The 25,473-nt window shown below is 37.3% G+C and overlaps 1 protein-coding gene across 4 annotated transcripts in view; it reads left to right on the forward strand.

The window, feature by feature from the left end:
• The window catches only part of OTOGL (otogelin like), a 96,546-nt gene that overhangs the window by 432 nt on the left and 70,641 nt on the right, over positions 1 to 25,473 (forward strand). For all 4 annotated transcript variants that reach the window (XM_035340936.1, XM_035340960.1, XM_035340944.1 and 1 more), the window contains 16 exons: positions 880 to 919; positions 2,015 to 2,063; positions 4,304 to 4,364; positions 5,951 to 6,049; positions 6,745 to 6,899; positions 10,110 to 10,231; positions 11,380 to 11,585; positions 14,385 to 14,515; positions 15,197 to 15,303; positions 17,802 to 17,908; positions 18,676 to 18,801; positions 19,487 to 19,595; positions 19,854 to 19,900; positions 21,319 to 21,464; positions 22,927 to 23,050; positions 24,663 to 24,840. In XM_035340936.1, the coding sequence (XP_035196827.1) occupies positions 880 to 919; positions 2,015 to 2,063; positions 4,304 to 4,364; positions 5,951 to 6,049; positions 6,745 to 6,899; positions 10,110 to 10,231; positions 11,380 to 11,585; positions 14,385 to 14,515; positions 15,197 to 15,303; positions 17,802 to 17,908; positions 18,676 to 18,801; positions 19,487 to 19,595; positions 19,854 to 19,900; positions 21,319 to 21,464; positions 22,927 to 23,050; positions 24,663 to 24,840 (1,807 nt within the window). The remainder of the gene's footprint in view (positions 1 to 879; positions 920 to 2,014; positions 2,064 to 4,303; positions 4,365 to 5,950; positions 6,050 to 6,744; positions 6,900 to 10,109; positions 10,232 to 11,379; positions 11,586 to 14,384; positions 14,516 to 15,196; positions 15,304 to 17,801; positions 17,909 to 18,675; positions 18,802 to 19,486; positions 19,596 to 19,853; positions 19,901 to 21,318; positions 21,465 to 22,926; positions 23,051 to 24,662; positions 24,841 to 25,473) is intronic.

Below are 25,473 nucleotides of genomic sequence, written 5' to 3' on the forward strand. Positions count from 1 at the left end.
GGCTACTTCTTTTTCTATCATTATCAAACAATATTTTTAACCCTTTTTGGAATTCCTGAAACAATACGATAGGTTAAATAATCCATTTTCCATATCTCCTTTCTCTTTGAGAGGTGTTGAAGCTAAAATATAGCTCTTATCTTTTAAAAAGACATATTTTCTATGTCTGAATTTTGTTACAAAATAATTATCAAGGAACTATGTTTAAGTTTCTTTTATTCCTTGCCACTACTGTCATATGAGTAAGCAGGTAATGAATTTCAACAAGGTATGATTTTATTTCATCAGACTGCACCTGCACTTTGTCTAAGCATTTTTGGAATGCTAGAATAAATAATTGCTCTTCTGGTTATAGAAACAATCCTATTTTTAACCAGTGTATTCACTTTAGATGGGTTTTGCAGATAGTTTCTTTGCAGCCATTATGAAGATTTCTAAGACAACGTGAGAAAGAGTGTAACCAGATTACCATCGAATTTTGCAAGTAATATTCAGAAAATGATTACAGGTAACTGCCCTAGGAGCTTGATTCTGGTTAGCTCTGAGAGTCCCTTGTACTTATAATTACCTCCTGTCATTTTATCAGATTTGGTCTGAGCCTCTGAACAACTAAGAACTTTTCTCTCTTTTTGGCGGTAGTATTTACCATAGTTGAGACCGTGGAAAACTGGGGTTGATAAGCCCTTGAAAGAATCAAGCTATGAGGAAGGAAAGCATCTGCTGCTAGATCCCTTAGGAAGAGAAAAAAGTTTATGTAAAAGTGCTCTGGAAAACTGAGGATCATTAGCTATTTTTTGAAGAATAAATTTCAGTAGTGTTTGCCAAATGCAGAATGAGGCTGTAGAAAAACATTTAACTTAATGACTTTTTAATCTACAGGAACTTATTGCAAGCTTTCTCTTTTGAGAAGAACTTCAAGGTAAGTTTTATTCCATATTTGTCAAGTTCTACAAATAAAACAAAAACATATAAGGCTTATCTGATATAGCATAAGTTAGAAAGTAAAATATAGTCTTGAATTTGACATGTAAGATGTCAAGTACATGTGCATTGGATGTAAAACACACTTTCAGAATGTTTACATCTCTTTTCAAAGAATGTACACAACAGGCATGGATCCTCTATTTGAAAAATGAAGGCACATGAAAAATGATACTTCTATGGTCTCAAGAAAGCTTAGTGGAATAATGGAATGAAACCAGGATGAGATCATTATTTTATGTCTGGAAAAATACATTAAATGAGTATCCTTCTACAATTTTAATTGCATGATAAAATCCTAGCTGCTATTTGAAGCACAGAAAAGTAAGTGCTATACAGCCATAAAATAAACATTTTCAATACAAGTTTTCATGTAGAAGCTGAAATCCAAACAAAATCCAAACTAGGGAATGTTCCTGATCCCATTGAATTAAATGGGAACTATGCCATCAGTTTTAGTAGAAGTGTCCAGCTGGACATAGCTTTGGATGTCTAGTGACCTCTGTATGTAGTGAGCACACATGCACATCAAATGATATGCCATCTTGGACTGTTGATAAAACTAAGTATGTTTTATAGCCTGCTGCCCTTGTTTCTGAACTTAATTGCAAATTTAAGTCAGCTATAGCTGGCAAGCCATCTTTTGCTATTACAAATAGCAAATCTATCACAATATATTCAAATCACACTTGGGCGAACTCACTGCCATACACACTGTCAAGTACCTATGAAACTGCTTTGCAATTTTGTATCCTGTCATATAAGCTTATTTTGCCTGCTTACCTCTCCCTCATAAGCCCCATGTACCTCCCTGATAAAGCATCCCACGTTTGAGAGCAGAGATTGGAGCACTATTGAATTCTGTAAAATGATACCATGAAAAAAAAAAATCACCATTTTAAATGTTAAGCCAAGAAAGACCTCTTTGATAAAGTGATGGTAATCAGAGAGAAACACTTCTCTCTGGGGAGCTGCTTATTCAGGCTCTTCCAGGGACCTTTGATTATACAGATTCCTTTTTGTTTTCTTCCAGAAATGAGTTTAATGCAACTCGACAGAAAAGAGATCTCTTAACAGCAGAGGTAGGTTATACCTCCGAAAGGGGGAGGGTGGGGAAAGCCTCCCCCTTTTCTGCTCTGGGGCTTTGCTGTTGTTACAATGGGGCCTTTGTAAGGAGCAAGGCTGTGGTAACAGGAGGATGGTGAGGAGGAGCTGCTGTTCCCTACCTGCTCACCTCCAGCCAAGACCCATGGCCTCACACATTCATTCGCTCTTGGCGAAACGCTCTCTGAATCACTCACCCTGAGAGACCAACTGACGCACACCATGGGAAATAATACTGTGGTTCTTCTGCCTTCTGTGAAGGCAAACAGAAAGCCCTAGAAAGCTGTTAGTGTTTGGTGAAAAGCACAATGATGGCTGTAGACAAAGAGCCTGCATGCGGTGTGGTGATGGTGGCAGCATCGGCTCAGGCCTCAGACCCACCAGCATGGCCTGAGGTCTGTCCCTCCTCAATCCACACTCTGTAGTGCTGCCTTATGCTGCACAAAGGTGATGTTTGACTAAAATTTAATATTATAGGGGGAAACTCATTCCCCTGTGGGTAGACATCTTGGGCTACAGAGCCTGAGAAACTGTTATAGCCCTCTTCTACAGGAGCAGGCATGGAGCCCAAAGCCTCTTCTCAGGGTCTTGCAGGCAGGCTGCAACAGAATCACAAATCATTTTCTCTATGTCCCTTGGAGAATTTTGTGTCTCCTCACCAAGTCAGAAGGTAGCCAGCATGAAACATAACACTGGGGTGAGTCATGCCTCTTCTCCTCCCTAGGAAGACACCTTCTGAGGGAAATGGGCTCTGGGGACTGATGGTGGTCCAGAGGTGTGCTCAGTAGAACAGCATGCTGTCACAGCAAACAATCTCTATCTCCCCAAAACAACACAAAAGCAAAAAGCTGCTTTGCTGAGAGGCCTGGCTCAGAGTAACCAAGAGAGGATGTGGAGAGGGGTGTTTTTATGCAGGGGTGGTGGAGAACCTCTCTGGCTAATGATGGACCCTGTAACAGATTTCTGGTGAGCTGGTGAAGTCCATTTCAGATTGGCTTTAGACAGATTGTGCTACTTGGGTGCATCAAAGTATTTCCAGTTGGAGGAGGGGAGTATTTTTGTCACTGCATGAGGCATTGGTGGGACTTCACCTGAACCATTTACTGTACAGTTGTGTTTATGCTGAGAGCTATTAGTTTAAGCTCCAGACGTGGAGAAGGACTAGCAGAAGGAGAGAAGAAAGAGCATCTTGCAAGTGAAGGCTTAAATTAGTTGCTTTGCTCTGTAGTACTGCTGAAGGCTGGTGTTAGACGTGTGAGGATCATGGAAGGGTAACTGCTTTCTTGTAATATATCAGAGAGGGAATTTAAAAAACAAAACAACAAAACAAAACAGGGATGAAGAGCTATTTAAGAAAAAGGGCAAAGCTTTGTAAAACAAAAAGATTTAAAATGGCCATGAACAAATGTACAGGGGAAATATTTAACTGCCCAGCACTTCACCCTAGTAAACTTCCCAACCGTACTTGTGGGGGCAAAAACCCCAGAGTGCTTGTCATGTGAAACTTGATTAGTTCTTGGAAGGGATGATGTGACATGACGAACTGCAATAGCAGAGTGCTGGGTCAGATCCAGGACTTCCTTACAGTCCCAAGTCCCCCTGTTCCAATACAAGACAGGGTGCAGATCAGGTAGATCTCTCCCCCTCCCCTCTCCTCCCCCCCTCCCCCCTTTTTTTTTGGGACGAGCTGCAATGAGTTCTGAAGGATCTCAAGGGGGATGTGAAATCCATCACAGCTGAAGTGGACACATTTGGATGACTGGGAAGTGGCACAGGGCATGAGTTAAGGGGAGAAACATTCGGTATTTGATGGAAGCAAAAAAGGCAAGAGTCATGTCTGGGCCCTCACTCTTCCTCCCAAATGTAAACACAAATCTCCTCCAGTGGAGCCTTGCTGGTTTGTTGCCGTTGGTGAAGCAGAAGACATGGTGAGGAGGCCAGCAGTGAACCCAGGGCACAGCTGTATCCTTCCCCATCCCCCAGAAACCATGCTTCCCTTCCCCAAGTGCCAGGTGCCTCAGTCGCTGCCTTTCCTGCTAGTCTGGGCTGCCAATCACAGCACTTGAGGCCATGCCCTGTGCTGGACGAGCCACAGATGTCTCTCCTGTGCTAAAATAACCCTCAAGGTCCTCACTCAATGCTGCTGCAAGTCCCTGGGCTCATAGCGGTGCATTCATAAAGCAGAAACACCCTGATTTTCCTTTTGTGTTTCTATCAGGTTCGAGCTTCCTCTCCTCAGTCGCACTTGCATGGGGCCTTGACGCGCAGTCCGCCAGGAGGTCAGTGATGCTCGTCCCAGGAGGAGATGCCCCTCAACACGCTGACTTCCTGTCACCTTCCCGTGTTGCTGGTGGTTTTGTACCCTAAAAAACTCTGCACTAACTCATTACTTCATTTTATCCATGTTAAATATCGTAAAGTTCCTGTTGGACTTGTACTTTCAAAATAATGATTTATGACCAAATCTGAACAGCTAATTAAGCTAATCCTTTTTTACTGTCACTTCTTCTGTCCTTGTCAGAGGATGTAAGTAGTCTGAGAGGCATGAACTGATTATGTGAAAGTACAGTTGTACCCAGACAATGAGCACAGGGCTACTCCTAGAGGGGTTCAGGCACTGTCCAAACACATAAAGCAGGTCCAAGTTATTTTGCAGAAATATTTGTTGTATGCAACTGAACTTCAGTATCCTTGGAAAATATGTATGCCTGGGTAGGTGCTTCCTGTTGTGTTTTTCCATGTAAATGAATATATATAATTCATAGTTGTAACAGCAAAAAAAAAAATCCACATTAATGCTGTTCTATAAACAGTATTTTATGCCCTGTGCTTTCAGGGTATCTGTGCATATTTGGAAAGCAATTCTTAAATGGAAAAAATTCAAAACTAAGCATGAAAATAAATTTTTGTAGTGAAGGTTAATGTTCTGAATCAGGTGTAACTTCTGTGTATGCTTTGCTGTAAAGGTCCAGTTTTGTTCCCATTTAGCATCACTAGCAGCTTTACAGTGGCTTCCACTAGGTGTGGAAGGGCCTGTTTATTTAATTGCCTTCGTGCTTTCTGCAGTGCTTTTTACATCTCCGTAAGCAGCTTTATAAATTTTTTGTATCTAGGGTTTAAATTCTTCCCCAGCAAGGAAATCAACTATCTGCAAACCCTGAAATTTGAAATTTGCTTTCTCCTTCACTTTTGGGGAACTACGATGTAGACCCACCTCAATGAATGGCTAGTAGACAGTGAGATCTTAGCGTTCAAGCAGACCACATAACCCTTTAATGAAACTGCATTTAGAAACAATTACTAATTATAACATAAAACAAGCCATTCCCATGGAATCTTAAGTCTCTGACTCAAGTCACCTCTTAAGCAGAAATAACCTTTTAAAAGTTTTAGCATGCGTGGAAGGTTATTTTTAACTGTTTTTGTCTTTGTAAATTATGCATTCCAGACTGTTCATAAGCTGAATATATCCTTTGCTGTAATGCCTAGGAGGGAGGAGTTGAACATATGCATAAATTGTGCTGAATTTGGTCAATTAGAATAATCTGTGTCTTGTGTATTTCAAGATCAGGAGAACTGGGATTTGGTTTCTTTACATGGGAACTTGACCTTTTGTTTGCTGGGAGGAGGTTGACCTTTTGCTCCTTTGTTAGTGTACAAGTCTCAGACCAAAAGAGAACCTTGTCTTTTAACCAAGAAACACAAAGGATAAATTTAAGTAAATGTTAAAAACTGGAGATTGTTGTTGGTTAATTTTCTTAGCTACTACAGCTGCTAATTATTTTACTATAAACAAATTTAATGTGAGTCTCAATTTGTTTGCAGAATACTGTATCTACTAAAAGGCTGCTGTCCTTGCTTACAGGTTCTTGTTCTCAAGAGTGCCTTAATGGAGCAGGTTGCACAGAGACAGGTGACTGTGATTGTCAGTTATTTCAGGCTCAAGGAAGCAGGTGCCAAATTGGTAAGTCTGGGGCCAAAAGAATCAAGTCTGGGGTTCAAGCGAAATTTAAGGCGAAAGTTTTTAAAACAATGTTGTTAACAGCACTTCTGTGATTCCTTTGTAGTAGGAATGTCATCCGCTAGAAGACACATGGATTAAAATTATATTATATGTTAGGGAAATATACAGAACAATGTCACAAATGCCTACATTTTAACATTTGGTCTATGATGATTCATAGATGCCATAAGAGATAGATCACTGTCTAGTATGTCAGCAGCTGGCCAGCTTTTTTATAGTTAACTGAACAACTAAAAAGTCACTGCATTTTTCTAGCAGTGACCTACTGCAAATAAAAGAATTAACTCTTTCAATGCACTGGTTTCTGGAATCTCTTATAGCAAGAATCACCTTTCTGGATCTTCAGTAGACCTTAATCCCTCACTTCTACTTAGAATTAAAATGCCTCCACCAAAGCAAATCCAAAACTTGCAATGATTGCATGTGATGAAAACTGCAATCTAAAGATTAAAAAAAAAAAAAAAAAAGTACTGACTTTAAATAAAGCTGGAGAAGTGAGGTTATCTTTCAACCTTTTTGTACATTTTGTTTATAAGCTCTTATTTCCTTTCTAAGCATTTACTTCTGTGGACACCTTTGCCACCTGTCAATTTTTGACTACTGTGCTCGTTGTAAACTCAGTGTGTTCTCTCCAGTTCCTAACACTGGTAAGGACCGAGATGGGATTTGCAAGTCATGGGGACAGTATCATTTTGAAACATTTGATGGCATCTACTACTACTTTCCGGGAAATTGCTCCTATATTTTTGCAAAAGACTGCGGTACTCCAGAACCCCAGTACACTGTTTGGGTAAGTATGTGAGAATACATTAGAAATAACACACTGAGTATACCTGTATTTCATAACAAATGTAAGTAGAGAGACAATAAATAGATCAAACTGTAGCGTTACTTACTTAAATACAAAACTATGCTGCTGGAAAATGTCTAAGCATGTGTGCAGCAACTCAAAACACTGATGAAATGATAATCAACAGAGTCAGTATATTAAAAATAGTGTTTCTTACTCCCTCTCTCCTAAAAAGGATCTCTGTTCTCTCCTCTCTGGGAAATCCTGTGTAGCAAAATTGGGTCTTAAGGCAGACCTTGGAAATTTCAATAAACTTCAGCTGTCAGATTGTAGAAAAGAATGGGTTGCTGAGTAAAGTGCAAACAGCTGCCTGGTAGTTGGGCACCCAAGTGTACCAAGCTCCAATTTGCAGCCATTGGCATGCGAGGATGTGGAGCTACCTCCCCTGGCCCATGAAAAAGTTTGTCCCCGCTGTGGATTTGTGTTCTAAGTTTGGATTACCCTGTGTCATGCAGAGAAGGTTAACAGCTCAAAAGCCTTCATCTTGACCTGTGTACAGGGGGCATTCTTTTTAGTAATTTCCTCAGATTTATGGGTATCCATGGTTAACGATTTTGAGATCAGGCAGAGTTCAAACCTATATCCTCTTTAAAGGAACGTGCCGTAATTACGAGGCTGTAGGTTACCGTGGGGAGAGAACATAAGCTCATTATGGTATTTTTTTCAGTGGTTGGGATTTGCTGCTGATTGGGCAGGGGAGAGGGAGCAAGAGTGGTCCTAACTGTAATCCAACCATGGCGGCCACAGTGATCACAGGGGAAAAGGTAGATCTTGGTTCTGATTCCTGCTCCAAGAACTAGTTTTCATTTATAAGCATATGATTTCCTGTCCCCCCAAATACTAGCATCTAGAGAAGATTAATCTGCCCTTTCTACTCACTCATATTATAGGGAGATGCTGTTACATCTGCCTTCCATTATTTCATTTTAATTCTTTGTATGCAGCTATCATCTCTTAGGAGATTTCAGAAAATGCTATAGCAAACCCCAAGATTATATTAAAAATCTAGAATCTTTATTTCAGTGTATTCCAGTTGCTCTGGAAATAGAGAAATTACCTTTCAATTGCTGGAACAAATTCCATACTTTCTTAAAAACTTAAAATGTTTATTCAGAAAAGTCACAAGTAATGCTGAAGCTGGGCACAACCAGCTGAAAATCTTGCCAAGTGCTCACATTATGATCCTTCTGGTTTTAATAATCCACCAGAAGAAAACATAAGCCCTATTTTGATTTTCCTTGATTGTGTTTCTGTCTTAGGCCAGGCTTACATAGAAACCATCTGTCAATACTAGTAACATTTATTATGTCTTTAATTATAACTTTCTTTATACATGTAAAAACCCTAATGCTTTTACTGGCTTGGTTTATTTCACTCAAAGAAGCAGTAACTGTTTTTTACTTCCAGCATTAACTGTCAGCCTAGGAAGATTAGTTAGTGTATGTGTGAGCGCTGTATGTGTTTACCAATAAATCTTTTCCGCAAAAGTGATAGCTCTAGTTACTAGTTACAGCCCCCATTACTATGCTGGCAAAATGTTTCATGGTTACTCATCTATTTAGCTTCACAGCACTGTCAAGTAAATTGGTAACGTGGCTCCCATCCTTCTCACAGAAAGCTGACACACATGGTCAGAGGAGTCATGCTAGAGCTGTCTAAACTCTGTCTACATTTTAATTTATGTAATGGTAGCTAAGATTCACAGCATATTCCCATGTCTCCTCAGTGGTTACTAAAACCAGCACATTTTGAAGCATAGTAGTCTAGAGCATCACACCAGTTTGGGTATTCCTGCTCCGCTGAGATTAGCGTAGTATAGATTAGTGGGAGCTTTGCATAGGCCCTTGGATGAGGTATGTTCTTCAGACTCACCTAGACTACTGTCAACGTAATTCAAAACTGTGTAGTAGTAATTAACTAGGTAAAGCATACACACAGAAAGTTGGAGAGCTGCATTCCAATTATCAGTCAGAGTAAACCTGAACCAATGTTTTTCATGTCCTGAGAGTGCACTCTGGCCAACAAAAGCCCTGTTGTCTCTGGGGATATGGACATTCCTTCAAGGCAGGAGTCACGCTCTGCCATGCCTGATGGCTGCTAATTGAAAGGAAGCCTGACTGCAAAGGTAGCATCCTTTCTGCAAACTATAAAAAGGACGCATGCTGGCATCCTAGTTCTGATAAAAGATTATTTTTGTTTTGAGATTACTTCATTGCCATAAATCTATAGGCACACTGAGATTGGAGTTGCACTTTTTTTTTTTTTTTTTTTTTTTTTTTTAATAGAAGTACACATCTGAGATTTGTTTAACATCCCTAGTAATGGGCAGTCATGGAAGTCACATATTGCCAATAGTTCTGAGACACTATTTGCAGATCTCTCTCTGGATGAGTGATGCTTTCTGTGCTGAAACTGGAGAAGCTGAAGTCAGATTCTAGGCAGCACCCTGGCTCACTACCCTAGCTATGTATGATGGGGACAGGCAGACTTTGGAAGAGCCTACACTTCTTCCTTGACAGTGCTGAGAAACTAATGCAACATGGGTTTAACAGATGCCTGCAATCTGTGGGAGCACTGTAATGTGGGAGCACTGTGAGATGCCTGTATTCTGTGGGAGCTCTCCAAAATCTCAGCAAATCCCGAGTGGTTCAGGAGGGCATGCTGAACCACTCAGTTGGTGCCATCAGTTGGTGCCAGTCTCAGCTGGCTGGGAGAATGCTGGCACTATGCTGAGGTTTTGTATTGCACAGTAGTCCCTTCTAGACCTCTAGAAAATGAGCAGTAGGGTTGTCTCAGTGCAAGTAACAAGCTCCTACACTGGCAGTGATAAAACAGCTCACTATGGTGTCTATGAAGTTCATCTATGTAAAGTACCTGAGTATTTCACACAGTGTTTAAGCCACTAACTTGTGATGCTTTGTACTGTTAAGCACTTGCTCTATTTCTTAGTAGTACTGGGTAGCATGAACTTCTGTTTTTGCATATGTTTGTAAGTATGACCTTTTTACGTTTTAAATATTTATCTCTAAAACTCTTTCAGTGATTCATGTACAGAAAAATAAATTATCATATATGAGTTTATGAAAAGTTGCATGAAATTTTTGAGAACAAACATTTATTCTAACTGCGTGTGTATTGTTCCCCTCTAAGGTTCATAACAGTCCTGACTGTTATGGTTCAGTATATTCTTGTCAGAGGTCAGTCAGCTTATTTTTTTCAAACCAAGAAGAAATAACTATTTCAGGACATGAAGTAAGAAAAGAAGGAAAAAGGTAAGCGTTCTAATGATGGTTTCAAATATTTTATTGCAGAAAGACAATGTGAAGTTTGGGAAATTAATGCTTTTCACATCAACCAGAGAAAATAATTAGCTATATATTTTTACTGATCCCTGGATGTTCTATATTGGGACTGATAGAGTGCTACTGTGAGAAGATGTAGTGATGCTCATGTAATATATGAATGAAGATAGCATGTTCTCCCCACATGAGCCTTGTGTTCAACTTCTCAGCTCTGACCTTGGGATTAACCATCTAAATTTTGTATAGACAAGGTCTGCATCATATTAATCTAGTTAATCCTAGGTACATCCTGATACCATTTGAACAAGGTAGTCTTTATTTATGCTTGGTGTGCAGCTATACCGAGTTCAATGCATAACCTTCTTATAAACAAGCCTGAACTAATTGGATCAAAGATTTTAAATCTTTTTTGGCCCTTTTGGGCAAAAAAAACCTACACATAACAAGTCTCTGATGTACATCAAACTCTCAAATATACCTTTTTATTTTATTTTTCTAAATAAAAAGATAAATACAAGGCTATCATAAGCCACACCAGAAACACTGGTAGTAGTGCCACAGAGCTCCTTGTGCAACACAGCATGCTCATGAAGTCATGTGCTCCTTAACGTGCCTGGGCTTTGAAAAGAAGATTCTTTCAGACTTAGAATTAGTACAACTGATAGATGTATACACTAGAAAAGCATTCATTTTTGATGATCAATACAGAAAAGCAAATAGAAAGAACATGGTAAAAGTGTGACAAAGAATCATAGAATCATTAAGGTTGGAAAAGACCTCCAAGAACATCTGGTCCAACCATCCCCTTACCACCACCATCACACACTAAAACACATCCCTAAGCACCATGTACAACCTTTCCTTAAACACCCCCAGGGACAGTGACTCCACTACATCCCTGGGCAACCCACTCCAATGCTTACCTACTCTTTCTGAGAAGAAATGTCTTCTAATTTCTAACATGAACCTCTCCTGGTGCAACTTGAGGCCATTAAGTGACTGTATACAACTGGAAAAAAAGGTTGTAGTGAGTTAGAAGGTGATATTTTATGTGGTATATTTTTATCACTAACTTCATCTCATCTGAGCTCTTTGAAGTAGGCTGTTTATTTTTTCAGATTAATGTTGCCTCAGACCGTTGGAAATGTTTTCATTGAGAGATTGGCTGACTATATTCTGGTGAAAACTACCTTTGGTTTTTCTCTTGCTTGGGATGGAAACTCTGGTATTTATATTAAGCTGACAGAAGATCATAAAGGGAAACCTTGTGGCCTCTGTGGAAATTTTAATGGCAATAAATATGATGACCTGATACTGCAAAATAGTAAGTAAATAGCTTAGAAATGCTTACTTTTTTTAAACAGCTTCAATGTTCTCTTTAAAAATATTATGTAAAAAGACAGAGACGTTATTTCAGTAGAAAATAGAATATCTCTACTCTTCAATGCCACTAAAAATGTTAAGGGGAAAAAAACAGTTCAAGGAAGTATTTATATGTATGCTTAAGCCTTTTCTTGCTCAGCAAAGCACTCGGGGTATGTTTATCTTAGCTGATGAAAGTGCCTTCAAACTATAAATAAATAAACAAATGCTTGTGGTTTTCTCTATGTTTAAGGATGGAGGGAGAAGGAGCAAAAAGCCAAAATATTAATATCTGGAAAAAACACAATCTTGAGTCATTCGTTTACATTACCATAATAAAAATATGAGTTGAAATATGTAAATTTTTAAAGCTCTTTCCAGAAAGTTCCTCATATCTCTCTGTTGGTATGTTGTGCTATGGGTCTCTTACTACCCTGTAGGATTAGGAGTTGCCCAGTGCTGTATCTGAGGAAGAGGTGATTTGTTAAGTTGATAGAGTATTCTGTAGTCTTTGTAATTCTATATAGGGAATAGTCTATAGAGACTTTCGTCCTACTCACAACTAATATGAAAAAAGAGCTAGCTTGGGAATATGAGAAATCTTTTACTCAGTCTGGTAGAAATAAAGATAGGACTGCCTTGTTTTTACTGTTAATTACCGAGAAAATCAAGTCCCATGTCCTTGCAGATCTTTAAATTGCAAAGGTTATCTCACAGTAACTGTTTTCCCTCCACTGTTTTGCACTATTCATCATGGTTAATGGGTAGGAGGTTTTTGACTTTCTTACTAAGGAAAGAAGCAGTCTACATATCTTTGCATAGTCTTTAAAAATCTTCCCAATATAAATTCCTCTTGTCTTCTACCATGACAGAAGTATGTTGCCTGTTTCATACATGAGCTTCTGCACACCAGGGTATAGTATTTTTAATAACTAGTTAAAAATTTTGATCTAAAATAATGGATAAAAATAGAGTTCAGGGAAGATTTACAACTCACAGAAATTCACACAATCTCTTCAAATTAATATTTTCAGTATCTTTAAATATATATTATAAAAGATTTGAAGTTGGACAACTCTTAGCTTTCTCCATTTGCAGAGCTATATATATTTTTTTTTCTATTGTCATTTCTTCTAATATTTTTCATTGTCAGAAATGACAGTATTATAGTAGCGTACCATTCCGGGCATTGTGAATCACTTCAACCTTGAACCAGTTGTGTAATATGGTGCCTTGACGCTGTGCAAGAAGTTCTGCTATCTTCACATGAATATACTGCTAATTCAAGTTGCTTCTAAGCAGCAACTTTTTTCTAAGTGTTTCCAAATGTCATTTGGAAATACCCAGGATGACGATTTATCCCCCCCAGCTAAACTACTCCCACAGTAGTGTAAGGGAAGTTTGTACATCTATCCTGAGTCTTACAGTCAGAATGCCCTGTATTTGCAGTGCTGCAAATAAAGAAGGTGCTGAGATGTGTGTTATAATCCGTTTCAAAGCATATTTTAAAAAATCAGCTAATTTTTTGTTTTCTTAATCTTCATCTTTAATGACATCTTTGCATTGCATTAATATATCTCTTTAATATATGAGACTGTATCTGAGCATAAAACTATTTAAAAGAGAAATATTTTATTTTGTGGCTTTTTTTTTTTTTTTTTTTTTTTAAGACAGAACTGATTTTTCAAGCTATGCTGAAATGAAAATAAAATATTTTAAAATGTGTTTGCAGAACCAGAATTATGTCAACTGGTTTACTTCTTGATAAAAACAAACAAACAAACAAACAAAAAAACAGCCTTTTATGTTTGTGAAGTGTTTTCTGTGTAAAAGAGCTCTTTTGTCAGAGAGGAAGAAAAGTTTTAACTCTCCCTGCTTCTTAAGTAAATCAGATTGGTGGATAGGATAATTAGCTTTGTTTATTTGTGGAGATCCAAGTACAAACATCATTATTGTGTTTTGGGGTTTTCCATATTCTAGAGTATCAAACTTTGTACTTGTCCTGGAAGAAGTTAGATTAAGTTTTGGGTAATACTGCCCTGTGAAAACAAAACAATACAAAACAAAGTGTAGCTGATTTCTTTCCAATATCTTATCTCCTAAACATGCACTGATATAGATAACCATAGCATAGATACTAACTACAGTAAGGTTCTTCAAAGTGGAGGCCATACACCCTTTTTAGCATATCTAAGAACATACAGAAAATGTAATATTTAGTTCTTGCTGCAAAAACATGGAAATCTGGGGTCTGTTCCTCTACTGCCAACTTTCTTTTATGTTGTTGTATATATGTTCTTTGCCTGTTGCCATGACTTCCAATTATGCATCACATTCATTCATTCTCCTTTGCTCATGCTATGAGGAGAAGTGGGCATGTAGCATTGTGTTTGTTGTAGGGCTTTTCTGCACTAGGGGAAAAGGAGTGAGATAACAGTGCTAACTGAGCTTTGTTAAATATGATGAAAGATTTAAATTATTTTAAATAAAAGCATTCTTTTTTAAGTATTTATTCCAGTTCTTTGAATTTTTTATTACAAAATTGTTGGTAATTGTATTATTTTTTTTTGTTTGTTTCTTTTAAATGTGGTATAAAATATTACCTGTAGTTAAAAAGGAAAAATAAACTTTTTCTACACTTCCTCTACTCTGAACATATTTGTATCTGAAGTAATGAATATATTTTAAAACTTTCAGAAGTTTCCAGGATGCCTTTTGTGCTTGCGTTGACAACCTTTTTCTGGGTGTTCTTTTCATGCAGTAGGTGAACATACAGAAGACATTGCTGAATTTGCAAATAGCTGGGCTGTGCAAACCCCAGATGATGCAGCTTGTATACCTACTGCCTCAGATTTTTCCAGTCCTTGCTCAGCTGATGAAAAATCCACTGAGGTAAATTAATCATGTAGCATTTATTTATTTATTTATTTATTTTAAAATCTTCACTGCCTAGAGACAGTACAAGAATCTAGCCATATACATCATACTGGGGAAAACAAACAAACAAACAAACAAACAACAACAACAGCAACAAAAACTCAAATTCATCCAGGCTTTGAGAAGATTCAGATCAGGGCTGTTGCTAGGGAATATCTGAAGATCTTCTGAAGTTTAGTTTAAGAGTACAAATGTTCAGATAGGATGTGCCAAGTGGTACAAGTCCGCTGGCAGAGCTCTTTATTGCTGCAATATTCCTGGGTTCAGTTTCCAGTTCTGGCATCTTATACCTCATTATTTTAGAAACTGTGAAATATTGCAGAAATACTATACTCAGCTCCTGGATTGACATGAAATGCTTTTTTTTTTTTTTTTAATTTGTTGTTTTTGTCATTTTTCACTTTGCCATCCCAGCTCTATGCAGGAGCAGTATGCAGTCAAGACAGTGCAGACAGAGAGGACAAATTTTAGGAAGTACAATAAGGGAGACATAATAATAATATGAGACTGTGAGATTCTCAAGTTTTAATGGGAATATAAGGGGCCCCGGATTAGCTCAACAATTTTTTTTAAAAAAATATGCTAATTCAGAAAGTATTTGCTAACTATTGTTTTCTGTTTCTTCTTAATGTGCAGGACATATTCTTCAAGTGCCAAATATTCCTACAGTTTCCTTTTTTCAGCTGTCATGAAAGCATAGATCCATATTCTTATATTTCTAGCTGTATGAACGATCTTTGCAGGTAAGAATGGAGTTCTTGTGTATTTATTTTTGATGCATGAAATGAATGCTCACTCTCTATTTAGACAAGAATTGAGTAGTATTGAGTGAAGTTAGTAGGAAATTAGTTCAAAGTGAAAGACATGGGGTTTCGCTCAGTGGGTGATTTACTGTGGAACCAGAGGACACACAGCCTTTGTCCCTGCCAAGGAATAGTTTGATTGCTAAAGGTTTACATAAATTCAAGGAAAGACTAGACAAATGCTTGGGAAATAAATCTATGGAGAATCACTAATGACAGAAGAGAGAGTTGCTAACCACGCATACAGAATATACCTATATCTGGAAGTCTTGAATCAAAAATACATGGAGATTGGGAAAATCTGCTGGGGGAAATGTCAGTGATACTGGAAGAGTAGGTCCATTTGTCTGACACAGTTGTACTATTTTTTTTGATAAAAATATAGCAGAGTAACCTTTAAACTACTAAGTCATTAACTTAGTAGACTTTTTCAAAATCACTTTATTTATATAAACTCAGAGATGTTAAAAGAAGTTAGGCACTCACTGGCTTTGGTGGGAGTTACATATCCTCAGTTGCTTGTGTTATATGCAACCTGGTATTTTTCCCTTAGCTCCAGACTCCCGTTTAATTAATATCAGTCATTTGAGCTAAATGGGTTCTCCAGAGCATAACTGAACAGAAAGCTGAGCAATGTATAAGTTCCTTTTTAGAAAAGGTTCTATAACGAAGAAGTAGTAGCAGGAATAATGCCAGATACTATGATGGCCTTCTCAGAGTATCATCAATTTAATCAAAATATACAGAAAAATTCACAAGACTAAAACTAAGAATCATTTAGAAGCATCCATTACAACTTGTTAGTTCATTTTCAATGAATTTTTGATTTTCTGTTTTGCTACCAAGTCAGGATGGAAGAATATAGGTTTGTAAGCACGTCTCCAAAGTGTGCTTCCTGAAGTTGATGATCTGTACATTGATTTTGCTAAGAGAAGAGCTGAGCTGCCTCTTCATAACTCAGGAGTTTGTTGTGCCTCTTCCTTAGCGAAAGAAGAATAAAGAAGAGGAAATTTTCACATGTGATATTGAATCAGGGTCATGATGTTAAGGAGCAAAGGAAGAACAATGAAAATCAAATTTTCAAATGTGGCTTTGAATCAGTGTCATGATGTTAAGGAGGATTTGATTTTTGTCAAATTGCATATGTGTGTTGATATGAATTGTGTGAATGTTAAAAACCTTGAAGAAAGTTTCTGTGTCTGAGAACCTCATTAATTTAGGCTTATTTTTTTTATAAAGGAGACCTCTCTTCTTGTGTCTTAGTGTAAGTTTACAATGTTTCTTGTGGGGCCACCGTATATGCCAAGTATTCTTTCTATTAAGACCCATTTAATTGGATTAGGTAAGGAGAATTGGGAGAGATTCTGATCACTGTCATGAAGAATATAGTGTTGTTTGATTTGATAACAGATGTGTTGAAAGCAGAATACAAACTCTATTTACTATATTCTCAAGAACATTAATTTTGGAAGCTTGATCTTTTGTGCTGAAAGACAAACTCAGCTAATCTGTCCTGGTCATGCTTTACTAGAAATGTCTTGTTGTGACTAGTTCATTTTGTTATCAGGTCCTTCACAGTGAGTGAAGTTGTTGAACTTTCACAGTAAAAAAAATGGTGGTGTCTTGCCTTATGTGATTTGAATCTGAATAAAATTTGAAGTTACTTAAATATTGATGAATGTCTCTTTACTTGATCCTGGCAAAAGTGCATTGTCCAGCTTCTTCTGTGAAGACTAAGGCAGAGATAATGACTTTGTTCAAGGTTGCACTGCAACTCCTTGAAATTGTCTACAATGTCTGGTTGATTGTGCTTCTGGTGCCAAGCACTTCAGCACAAGGTCAGGAGTTTACCAACAGGGTTCTCCTCACCTAAGTTCAAGGACTGACTATAAATCAGAAACTTTAACTTGTTACTTGGCCCAGAATGTCTCTTATCAGTGTAGGTCAGAGTTTCCATGTCATGCAGGAAGGAGAAAGCCCAAGACATAGATCTTGACATCTTCATGACAAGGTCATGTTTCTCTTTCACCAGAAGTATATATATATATACGTATATATATATATTTCATATTTTGTAATAAATTGCTGTTTTTGTTCATTGTGGTAATATTAACATGAAGAAAGTTTTTGTGAGATCAACTGATAAAAACACAGCCGTGTATTCATTATAGCTCATCCCTTTTCACAGTATTTTCACTAAATATGCCTCTACAGCTGAGCCGCTTCAGCGGAGTCTTTTGTGCCATATACTCAGCCCCCTTCTCAGTACAAGCAACTTGCACGTGCAAATGAGATGTCACCAAAACAAAACAAAATAAAACTTTGGAAACAACTTCAGCTAAGACTAGTGTGCACTACTATCCTGAGCAGTGTTTGGTGGCAGAAATTTGTAGATGGGATTTGAGTTTGCTGATTGCTCCCTTGTTTTATAATTTCAGAGTGGATGATGATGAAACATACTGCAGAGCAGTGACAGAGTACGCTCGAGCATGCTCCCATGCTGGGTCCCCTGTGCGGGATTGGAGGGATGATTTTCCTGCCTGTAGTAAGACTCTTTAATGAAGACTTTAATATCGTGTGACCTTTGAAATACCCCACATATCCATTTCAAATAATTCCATCCTGACAACATTTGTTACTGTAGGACTCAAACCTCTTACCCAAGCAGGTCATCCAGCTTCACAATTGCTGGTGAAAAATGGGATAAATGATTTGCTAGAGGAAAAATTTTAATTCCATTGTGATCTGATGCAGATCCATTCAAAATTCATGTTTGTGCAGATTGCTTGAAACTTCATGCATGCTGATCATATTCTAGGAGGAAGAAAAAACATCTGTGGAGATCTGATGTTGCCCCTCTTCCCAGCTGACCTTTCAGCCTCTAATGGCTCTATAACAGAATGAATACTGTGAATCCAGCTCCTTCTAGTCATCACCACCCCCCATGAAATGCAGTTCAGTCTCATCCACAGGACTCTGAACTAGTAGAGATACGAGCACACGTTCCCCTGTCACAGAAATTATAACTTCTAGTGGAGAAGTGATGTAAGAATTTGCTAAATAGATTAAAATAATATGAGATTGCAATAGTATACTATGAAATACTAGAATACATAGAAATACTATGATGAGAGATTTGTTACAGCTCATCTGTTACAGTTTCTCCAAACAATCCATTGTACCTGATCTGAATAATTACCTATACCAGAAGTGTTGCACAGCTGTTTGTTCAGATAAATAGGAGTTTTCCAGTATGGAAACAGAAATTACACTAATGTGCAATGTAATAATGCTCTTCTTTTTTTTTCCTAGCTGAGACGTGTGAAGATAGCTTTGTACACCGTGATTGTATCAGTTGTTGTCCACCAACCTGCACCTTTGAAAAAGACTGTCTTGGCAGCAACTTGCACTGCTTAGATGGCTGTTACTGTCCAGATGGTAAGTACCATTAATTTTATGTGAAAAATATGTTTAAAGATAACACATAGCATAATAATAAAGTTGTCTAAATAGACTATGCTTAAAGTTAAAAGCCAGAAAATATGAATATTATAATTTCTGCTTTAGCTGTTGTTCTCACTGTGATTCTGTCTTTTACTGTGTTCTAAACATTTATCCAGACACTGTGGTTTAGGATGAAATAACAATTAAAACCAGGAGCCATAACTAATGCTCTCTACTATGAGGGATAGCATAAATTTAATCCACTTTATTTGAATGATTCCTAAAGCTACTGAGGTTTTCTTTAAACAGAATGTATCTTACACTCTGTACAAGAAATCTTCCTTTGATCTGTACTAAACAAAAAGTAGGGACTGGACTATGAACAGTCCTATATTATATGATCTCAGAATCTTTGTATTTTTGACTCTGTACAGTTTTACACACTTCAGGCAGACATTTTTTCATAGAACAACCATTCAGAGTGAAAACTACTTTGAGAGAGCTATACTGTTGATTGCTCTGAGTGATCTGCATTCACTAGGTGACTTTATGCTGGTCCCTGCCTAAGACTGATGAGCTCACCTTCTGGCATATTTGAACATTTGAGATGGGGGAACAGGAGTGATCTGGAGTCCATTAACTTGTTTTTGATCTCAATTATAAACTTCCATCCCAATAGGTCTCATTATGGAAAATGGAACTTGTATCTCCGTGTCAAATTGTCCCTGTACTTATCATGGGACTGCCTTCCCTGTAGGCTCAAAAATTGAACAAGAATGTAGTAATTGGTATGTGAAAGCCTCATGTCTGTGTTTCCTCTGTCTGTGACTGTAGCCTCTAGTTAGTTAGTTTAACATGATAGTCACACATAAAATTTAAAGAATAGTTAGTGTTCATGCTTTACAGTCTGAGCTCTGTGTATCACCAAAATACACAGACTATTCTATAGAAACAGTGAATTCAAGACCTGTTAACTATCTCAAAGCCGCTCTTTTTGCTAAATATCAAAACAGTGAATTTCTGTATTTTGTGATTTTTCTTTTTAGTATTTGCACTGGTGGCATTTGGAACTGTACTGATCATGATTGCCCAGGTATATATTTAAAGATTCCTTTCTCTTCTCAGTGAACATAAGAGATACACTTTTCAAAAGACAACAAATTCAAATACAGTCTAAAGGTTTGGGATGTGATTTTAAGAAAAATTTAGCAGATGCATGCCCAGCAGCACTGGGCAAGCTGAGGCAAAACTGTTAACTGCCTGACAGTACTCACCGCACTTTTTCCCATCTGGTTCCATAACTCAGTGTGTTACATTCACCGTTTCTCTTCTATCTCTTACTTGCACTCTAAGTGCTTGGGGACAGGCACCTTATTCCACAGACAGGCACCACACTATCTGTACAGTGGGCCATGTTTAAGGATGTCCTCACTTCTAGATGCAGCTGTAGTGCAGAGAACAAGAAGAGCATTATTTTAATGCTCAGAATGCTATCTTCTCTCCCTTCTAACAGCAGTTCATGTTTTGATCATCATCTTTAAAGATTGCATGCCTCTGTAATGAGTTACTCAGACAAACATGAATTAGTCAAGTAGTGAAACTCCCTTGTCAGTTCTGTACTTTACACAAGATTATGCTATGAAACTTCTGAAATATATATATTTTTTTACAAATTAAGGAAACCCTTTTGAATGAGGTAGTAAACAAAGCGTAGCAGGTGATTAAAAAAAAAAAAGAAAAAAAGAAAGGAAAAAATAAGAAAATGAAAGCTTAATAGGGTGAATCTGTAGAGTAAAAAAAGCTGACACTGAGAACCACTTCATATGTGTCTCGTGTTTGTTGTGTGTGCCTGCGAGGGGTTGGTTATGATTAATCTTATCCTAGGGACCAAATGCTTATTAACAGCGGGGGTGGGTTAGATGTGCTCTGCTGTGGCCCCAAGAACTGAACCAAGGTTGGCGTGTATGTGCTGGGGACTTGCTTCAACAGTGCACTCCTGATCTGAACTGAAGCATGGATATAGATCCACCCTGAGGACAGAGAGTGTCCTCTGCTCACCTAGAATTCAGGACATCCCCCGTATTCGGACACGGCCTCTCCATGCCTGCAGTAACAGCTCCCTGTGAGGGATCTTGCTCTCTCCTTTACATTCAATCATGCCAAAAGATGAAGAAGATTCCAGGAAACTTCAGAGTTGTAACAAAGAAAAAGCTCTGTTTTTTAATTATCTCTTTTCATGTATTCTAGAGAATTTGTGACTCATATCTCACTCTAGTTAGAACCAAAGCTGCGAATGGGTACGTGCAACATAACTAAAATAGAAATGTGTCTATAACATATTTCACTTCCAAATGCTGTAACAGCTATAAAGATTAAAGCTAGACTGGATTATGTGCCAAAAAATAAGGGGAGAGTTTTTTGTTTGTTTGTTTTTTAAATTATATTTCTCATTTACAGAACGACAATAACTTCTTATGTTCGTGAACATTTTTTTATCCTTTTTCTCTCAAGCTGAATGCTCCATCACAGGTAATTCTCATTTCACAACATTTGATGGACGTCATTTTACCTTTCTTGGGATTTGCCAGTACATTTTGGTAAAAGGCACTGGAAAAAAAAAATTCACAATCACTTTACAGAAAGCACCTTGTGGGCAGGTGAGTCACACTTATTGAACGTCCATAACAAACATGTGCTTATATATTTCATATGTATTTACTTTTGTAAAGGTGCTACTGTAAACTAGCAGATTATGTTAACAGAAAAATATCATAAATTGAAACCTTTTCACAGCTTTTTTTTTTTTTTTAAGTTTTCTTCTTGCTACATATTTTATTGTCATTTGTAAAAGCAATGGCAACTTTAGAAGGATTAAGTCTAAATAGATATAAATTTATGTACATTAAATAAATATATACTATGTTTACGGTACAAGCAGTTGCATGAAGCTTTAGAACAGCTTTTGCTGACTGCATGGAGCACAGTTAATACACTGACAATTAGGCAAGAGATTTTTTTATAGCTTTAGATATGTATTTGTTATGTTATAGCATATTTACATAGTTGGAACCATTCTGTTTAGAAAATTATCGAAAAGACTAACCGCCATACATATTATTTGAAAATATTTTGGCAGAGATTCAATGACAGGTCTTATGAATAGAGATGCTTATAAAAAGTACTTATTTGTGAGATTTGATTTAAAGACATTTTTCTTAACAAGGCTGTTAGGGGAAAGGACTCTGAGACTGCCTCACAGCGGCATGTGTGCTGGTGTCTCTGCTTTTCTGTACGTATCTTCTTTTGCATAGGTGTTGAGATTCCTGTTTCTGCAATTTAGGTGGCCTCAAGCATGATACATTTGGTTAGGTAGCCACTGAGAGATAAGGCCGCTACTGAAAATGACCCTTAGCATAACTCTAGGCAACTTTAAAATTCCTATGTGAAAACATAGAGGCCTGGGGGAACATAAGTTGGTTTTAGTTGGCTATGTGTCACCATTTGTCCTGTAAATGGTTTCATAAATTCTGCTTGGACAGCACTTTAAAACGACGGGTGTTAGTTTACATGTCATCATTTTTTGATAGTCACACATTTATAAGTTATTTTAGTATAATTCTGGAGAAATTATATCCTTTTGTCTGCAGTCATGACTATGTTTCAAGGAGGAAGAGAAGCACCTCCAGAAGTGCAATCATTTCTTTCTACTGCAGTGCTACATTTGGGCTTTGGTTGCACCAGCTTAGCCCAGATGTGGTCAGAATTTTGCTAACACAGGGTAATCCAGCAATGAAGAGAACACAGGGTGGACGTGCTAGTATGGTTTTGTGAATCCAGTATCAATTCTTGGGGATCTCTGTCTTCTTACTGTTAGACTGCCATAATAGCTAAAATGAGTCCACCTCATTCTGAAATCCATAAGCAATGTTTTACTAAGTTCTGCATTTAATTTTGGGTACTCAGTTTAGTGCTCTGAATAATAGTTTACACCTGATTTACCTGATGACAGTTCTGTCATTTTCTTTTTATACAACTGTTTTCTCCTATTTGTTTGCTTTTGCTTTCCACGCTAATATTGCCTTTGGTCTCTTTTTGATGGTGAAATTTGTTTCTGCTTAGAACTTTGATCATGCCTGCATTGAGTCTATAACACTAGTTCTTGAAGATGATGTGAGCAAACAAGTAACCCTTACAAGAAATGGTCAAGTCCAAACTGGTCCTAATCAAGCTTTTAACCTTAATGGTAAGAAATAAATTGAGTAGAGTTTTATCAGGATTCACTTTTCTTCTTTTATATTCTCCAAAGCTTTTTAATTATATCTGTTTATCAGAAAAGGAATTTCTTCAGAGATAACGTATGAAAAGTACAATCACTTACTTTTAATAATCTTTGTATTGGTTCCAGAAATATACTATTTCACCCTGTGAAACTACGCCCTCCTTTCTTTGCATTTCTTATCTTGTATAGTACCTAGAAATTCCACTCATCTGGTTTGTGTCTGTTTAGGGGGGAGGAGGTAAGAAAAAAAAAAAAACACAAACACACAAAAAAACCACCAGAAGTTAAGAGAGGTTGAAAGTTGAAAGGTTGATGTTAAGGTGGAGCTTGACTTTTTTGGAATGAATTGCATGGAAAAGAATCCATGCACTCAGTGGGGTCTATGCTGCTTTCAATGCTGACTGATGATCTCAGGCAGGTTTCTTCACATTTTTGAAAAGGATAGTAAGATAAATTTACCTTGAAAGGATGTTATGAAATCAAGCACTGAAGGTTGGAATGATATAGCTAAATTTTGTATCTCAAAATGATCAGTAATAAGTTCTTACTGGTGATACTATACCAGTCCTTTCCTAGCCTCTGGCAGTCAGGAGCTTAGGGAGTTCTGAGCTGGTGGCTGCAACCATTTCTTTACTTCATTGGGTTTTACTAGTCATAGTTTTGCTTTTGGCATTCACAGCGTCCTATGACAAAGAGTTTCACAGCTCAGTTATACTTTTAGTTATATCAAAAATTCTGCTTCATAATTTTGCTGGTAATTTCATATGATATCTTCTGAATCAGCCCCTATTGACATGTCTCTTTTCAAAGTCTATGACAAATACCACCTATGACAAATGTTTTGGTGTCACATTCTTGATAATTGGCTGTATCTGTTAAGTCTTACCAGCTCACACAAGCATTTTATCTTCACCGTCTGTAGGTCTCTGTGTGTGTAGAGGCTGCTGTGAAGACAGGCCTGATTTAAGTCTGCAGCTGCAAGTAGCCAAACAATGTGTAGCAAATGAATGCTGTGACTGTGAAATTTCCATTTCCTCACATTATGGATTTGCTAGGGGAGCTGGGAATGTGATAGGGCCTTAGTTCACATACAATCTAAGTATGTATGTGTATGTATGAGATATACTGATGTCATATCAATAGCAGTAAGAGAGAACCTTCTATCTGAAGATTGCAATGAACTTTACAGACATCTGCTAATTTATCTTATAACATCCCTGAAGGCTAAGAAACAAGTTGTTTCTTGTCGTGTCTTCTCATTACCAGAGGCATGCTGTTGCATTGGTTTTTGTTAAAAAAAAAAAAAAAAAAAAAAAAAAAAAAAAAAAAGTGTGTGTGGTTTCTGGATAACGCACAGGTATAGAAAGGTGAGATTTTTTTTACTGTTGACAGTAGTTGTAATACCTGATTTGTGTTGCTAATGAAAAAGATTTATAGTCTTATAATTTTAGATGGAGAATGTGCAAGGTTATTTGGCTACAGATGAGATTGTACATAATCAATTTTATTTTAGGGATGAATGTAGAATCTGGAAGTGGATCTCACTGATTTCTTTTCTTTATTTTGCTATTTGCAGGGGCTATTGAAATTCAGAATATATCTTCTTTGTTTGTTCAACTAAAAACTATGTTTGGTTTGAAGATACTGTTTGCTAAAGATGGAGAGAGGATCTATGTTCAAGTTGATGCCAGCTGGAAGAGAAGAACATTGGGACTGTGTGGAACTTACAATGGGAATTTAAGAGACGATTTTCTGTAAGTTACATAGAGTAAATTTAGACTGTTTTTAATAACAAGTGAAAAGTTTTGTTGAATGTAATCACTTCATATTTTTATTTAATTAATTTTCTTGTACTTTATTAAACTAACCAATACAAAATATCTTAGTTAAAACTTAGGCACTTGTAAGTATGAAATTCATAAATCTGGCTAAGTCATTCTAAGACATTTAACTAAGTTGTTATAGAAAAATAGAAGATTGGTTATTGGATCACAATATTGCTTGAATGCACTCTTTTCCGTCCCTGCTGCTACCTGAACATCAGAGCAAATAAATGAGCACTGATAAAAAGAGTGGATGACAGTACTAGTAGAATCCTCACCTAATTAATACTTAGTACTGTTTGATTTTGTTTTCTCCACATCAAGTTCCAATGGAAAAATGTATTCCTGAGCCACAGGAATAGTTTAATTAGAAGTGTACATTTTCCTTATTCTTTGACTTCATTGTCACCAGAGTTCTCCAAGCTATTATATCACAAAACTTTTCTAGCAATAATAAATTATTTTGAAATATGTAGTGAAAAACAAAATGCAAACAGCCCCCTTCTAGAATACTGATGCTAAAGGGTTGACTTTCTGACATTCCACTGAACAAAGGCCAAATTC

Source organism: Oxyura jamaicensis, chromosome 1 (assembly GCF_011077185.1).
Source record: "Oxyura jamaicensis isolate SHBP4307 breed ruddy duck chromosome 1, BPBGC_Ojam_1.0, whole genome shotgun sequence".
Taxonomy (NCBI): Eukaryota; Metazoa; Chordata; class Aves; order Anseriformes; family Anatidae; genus Oxyura; species Oxyura jamaicensis.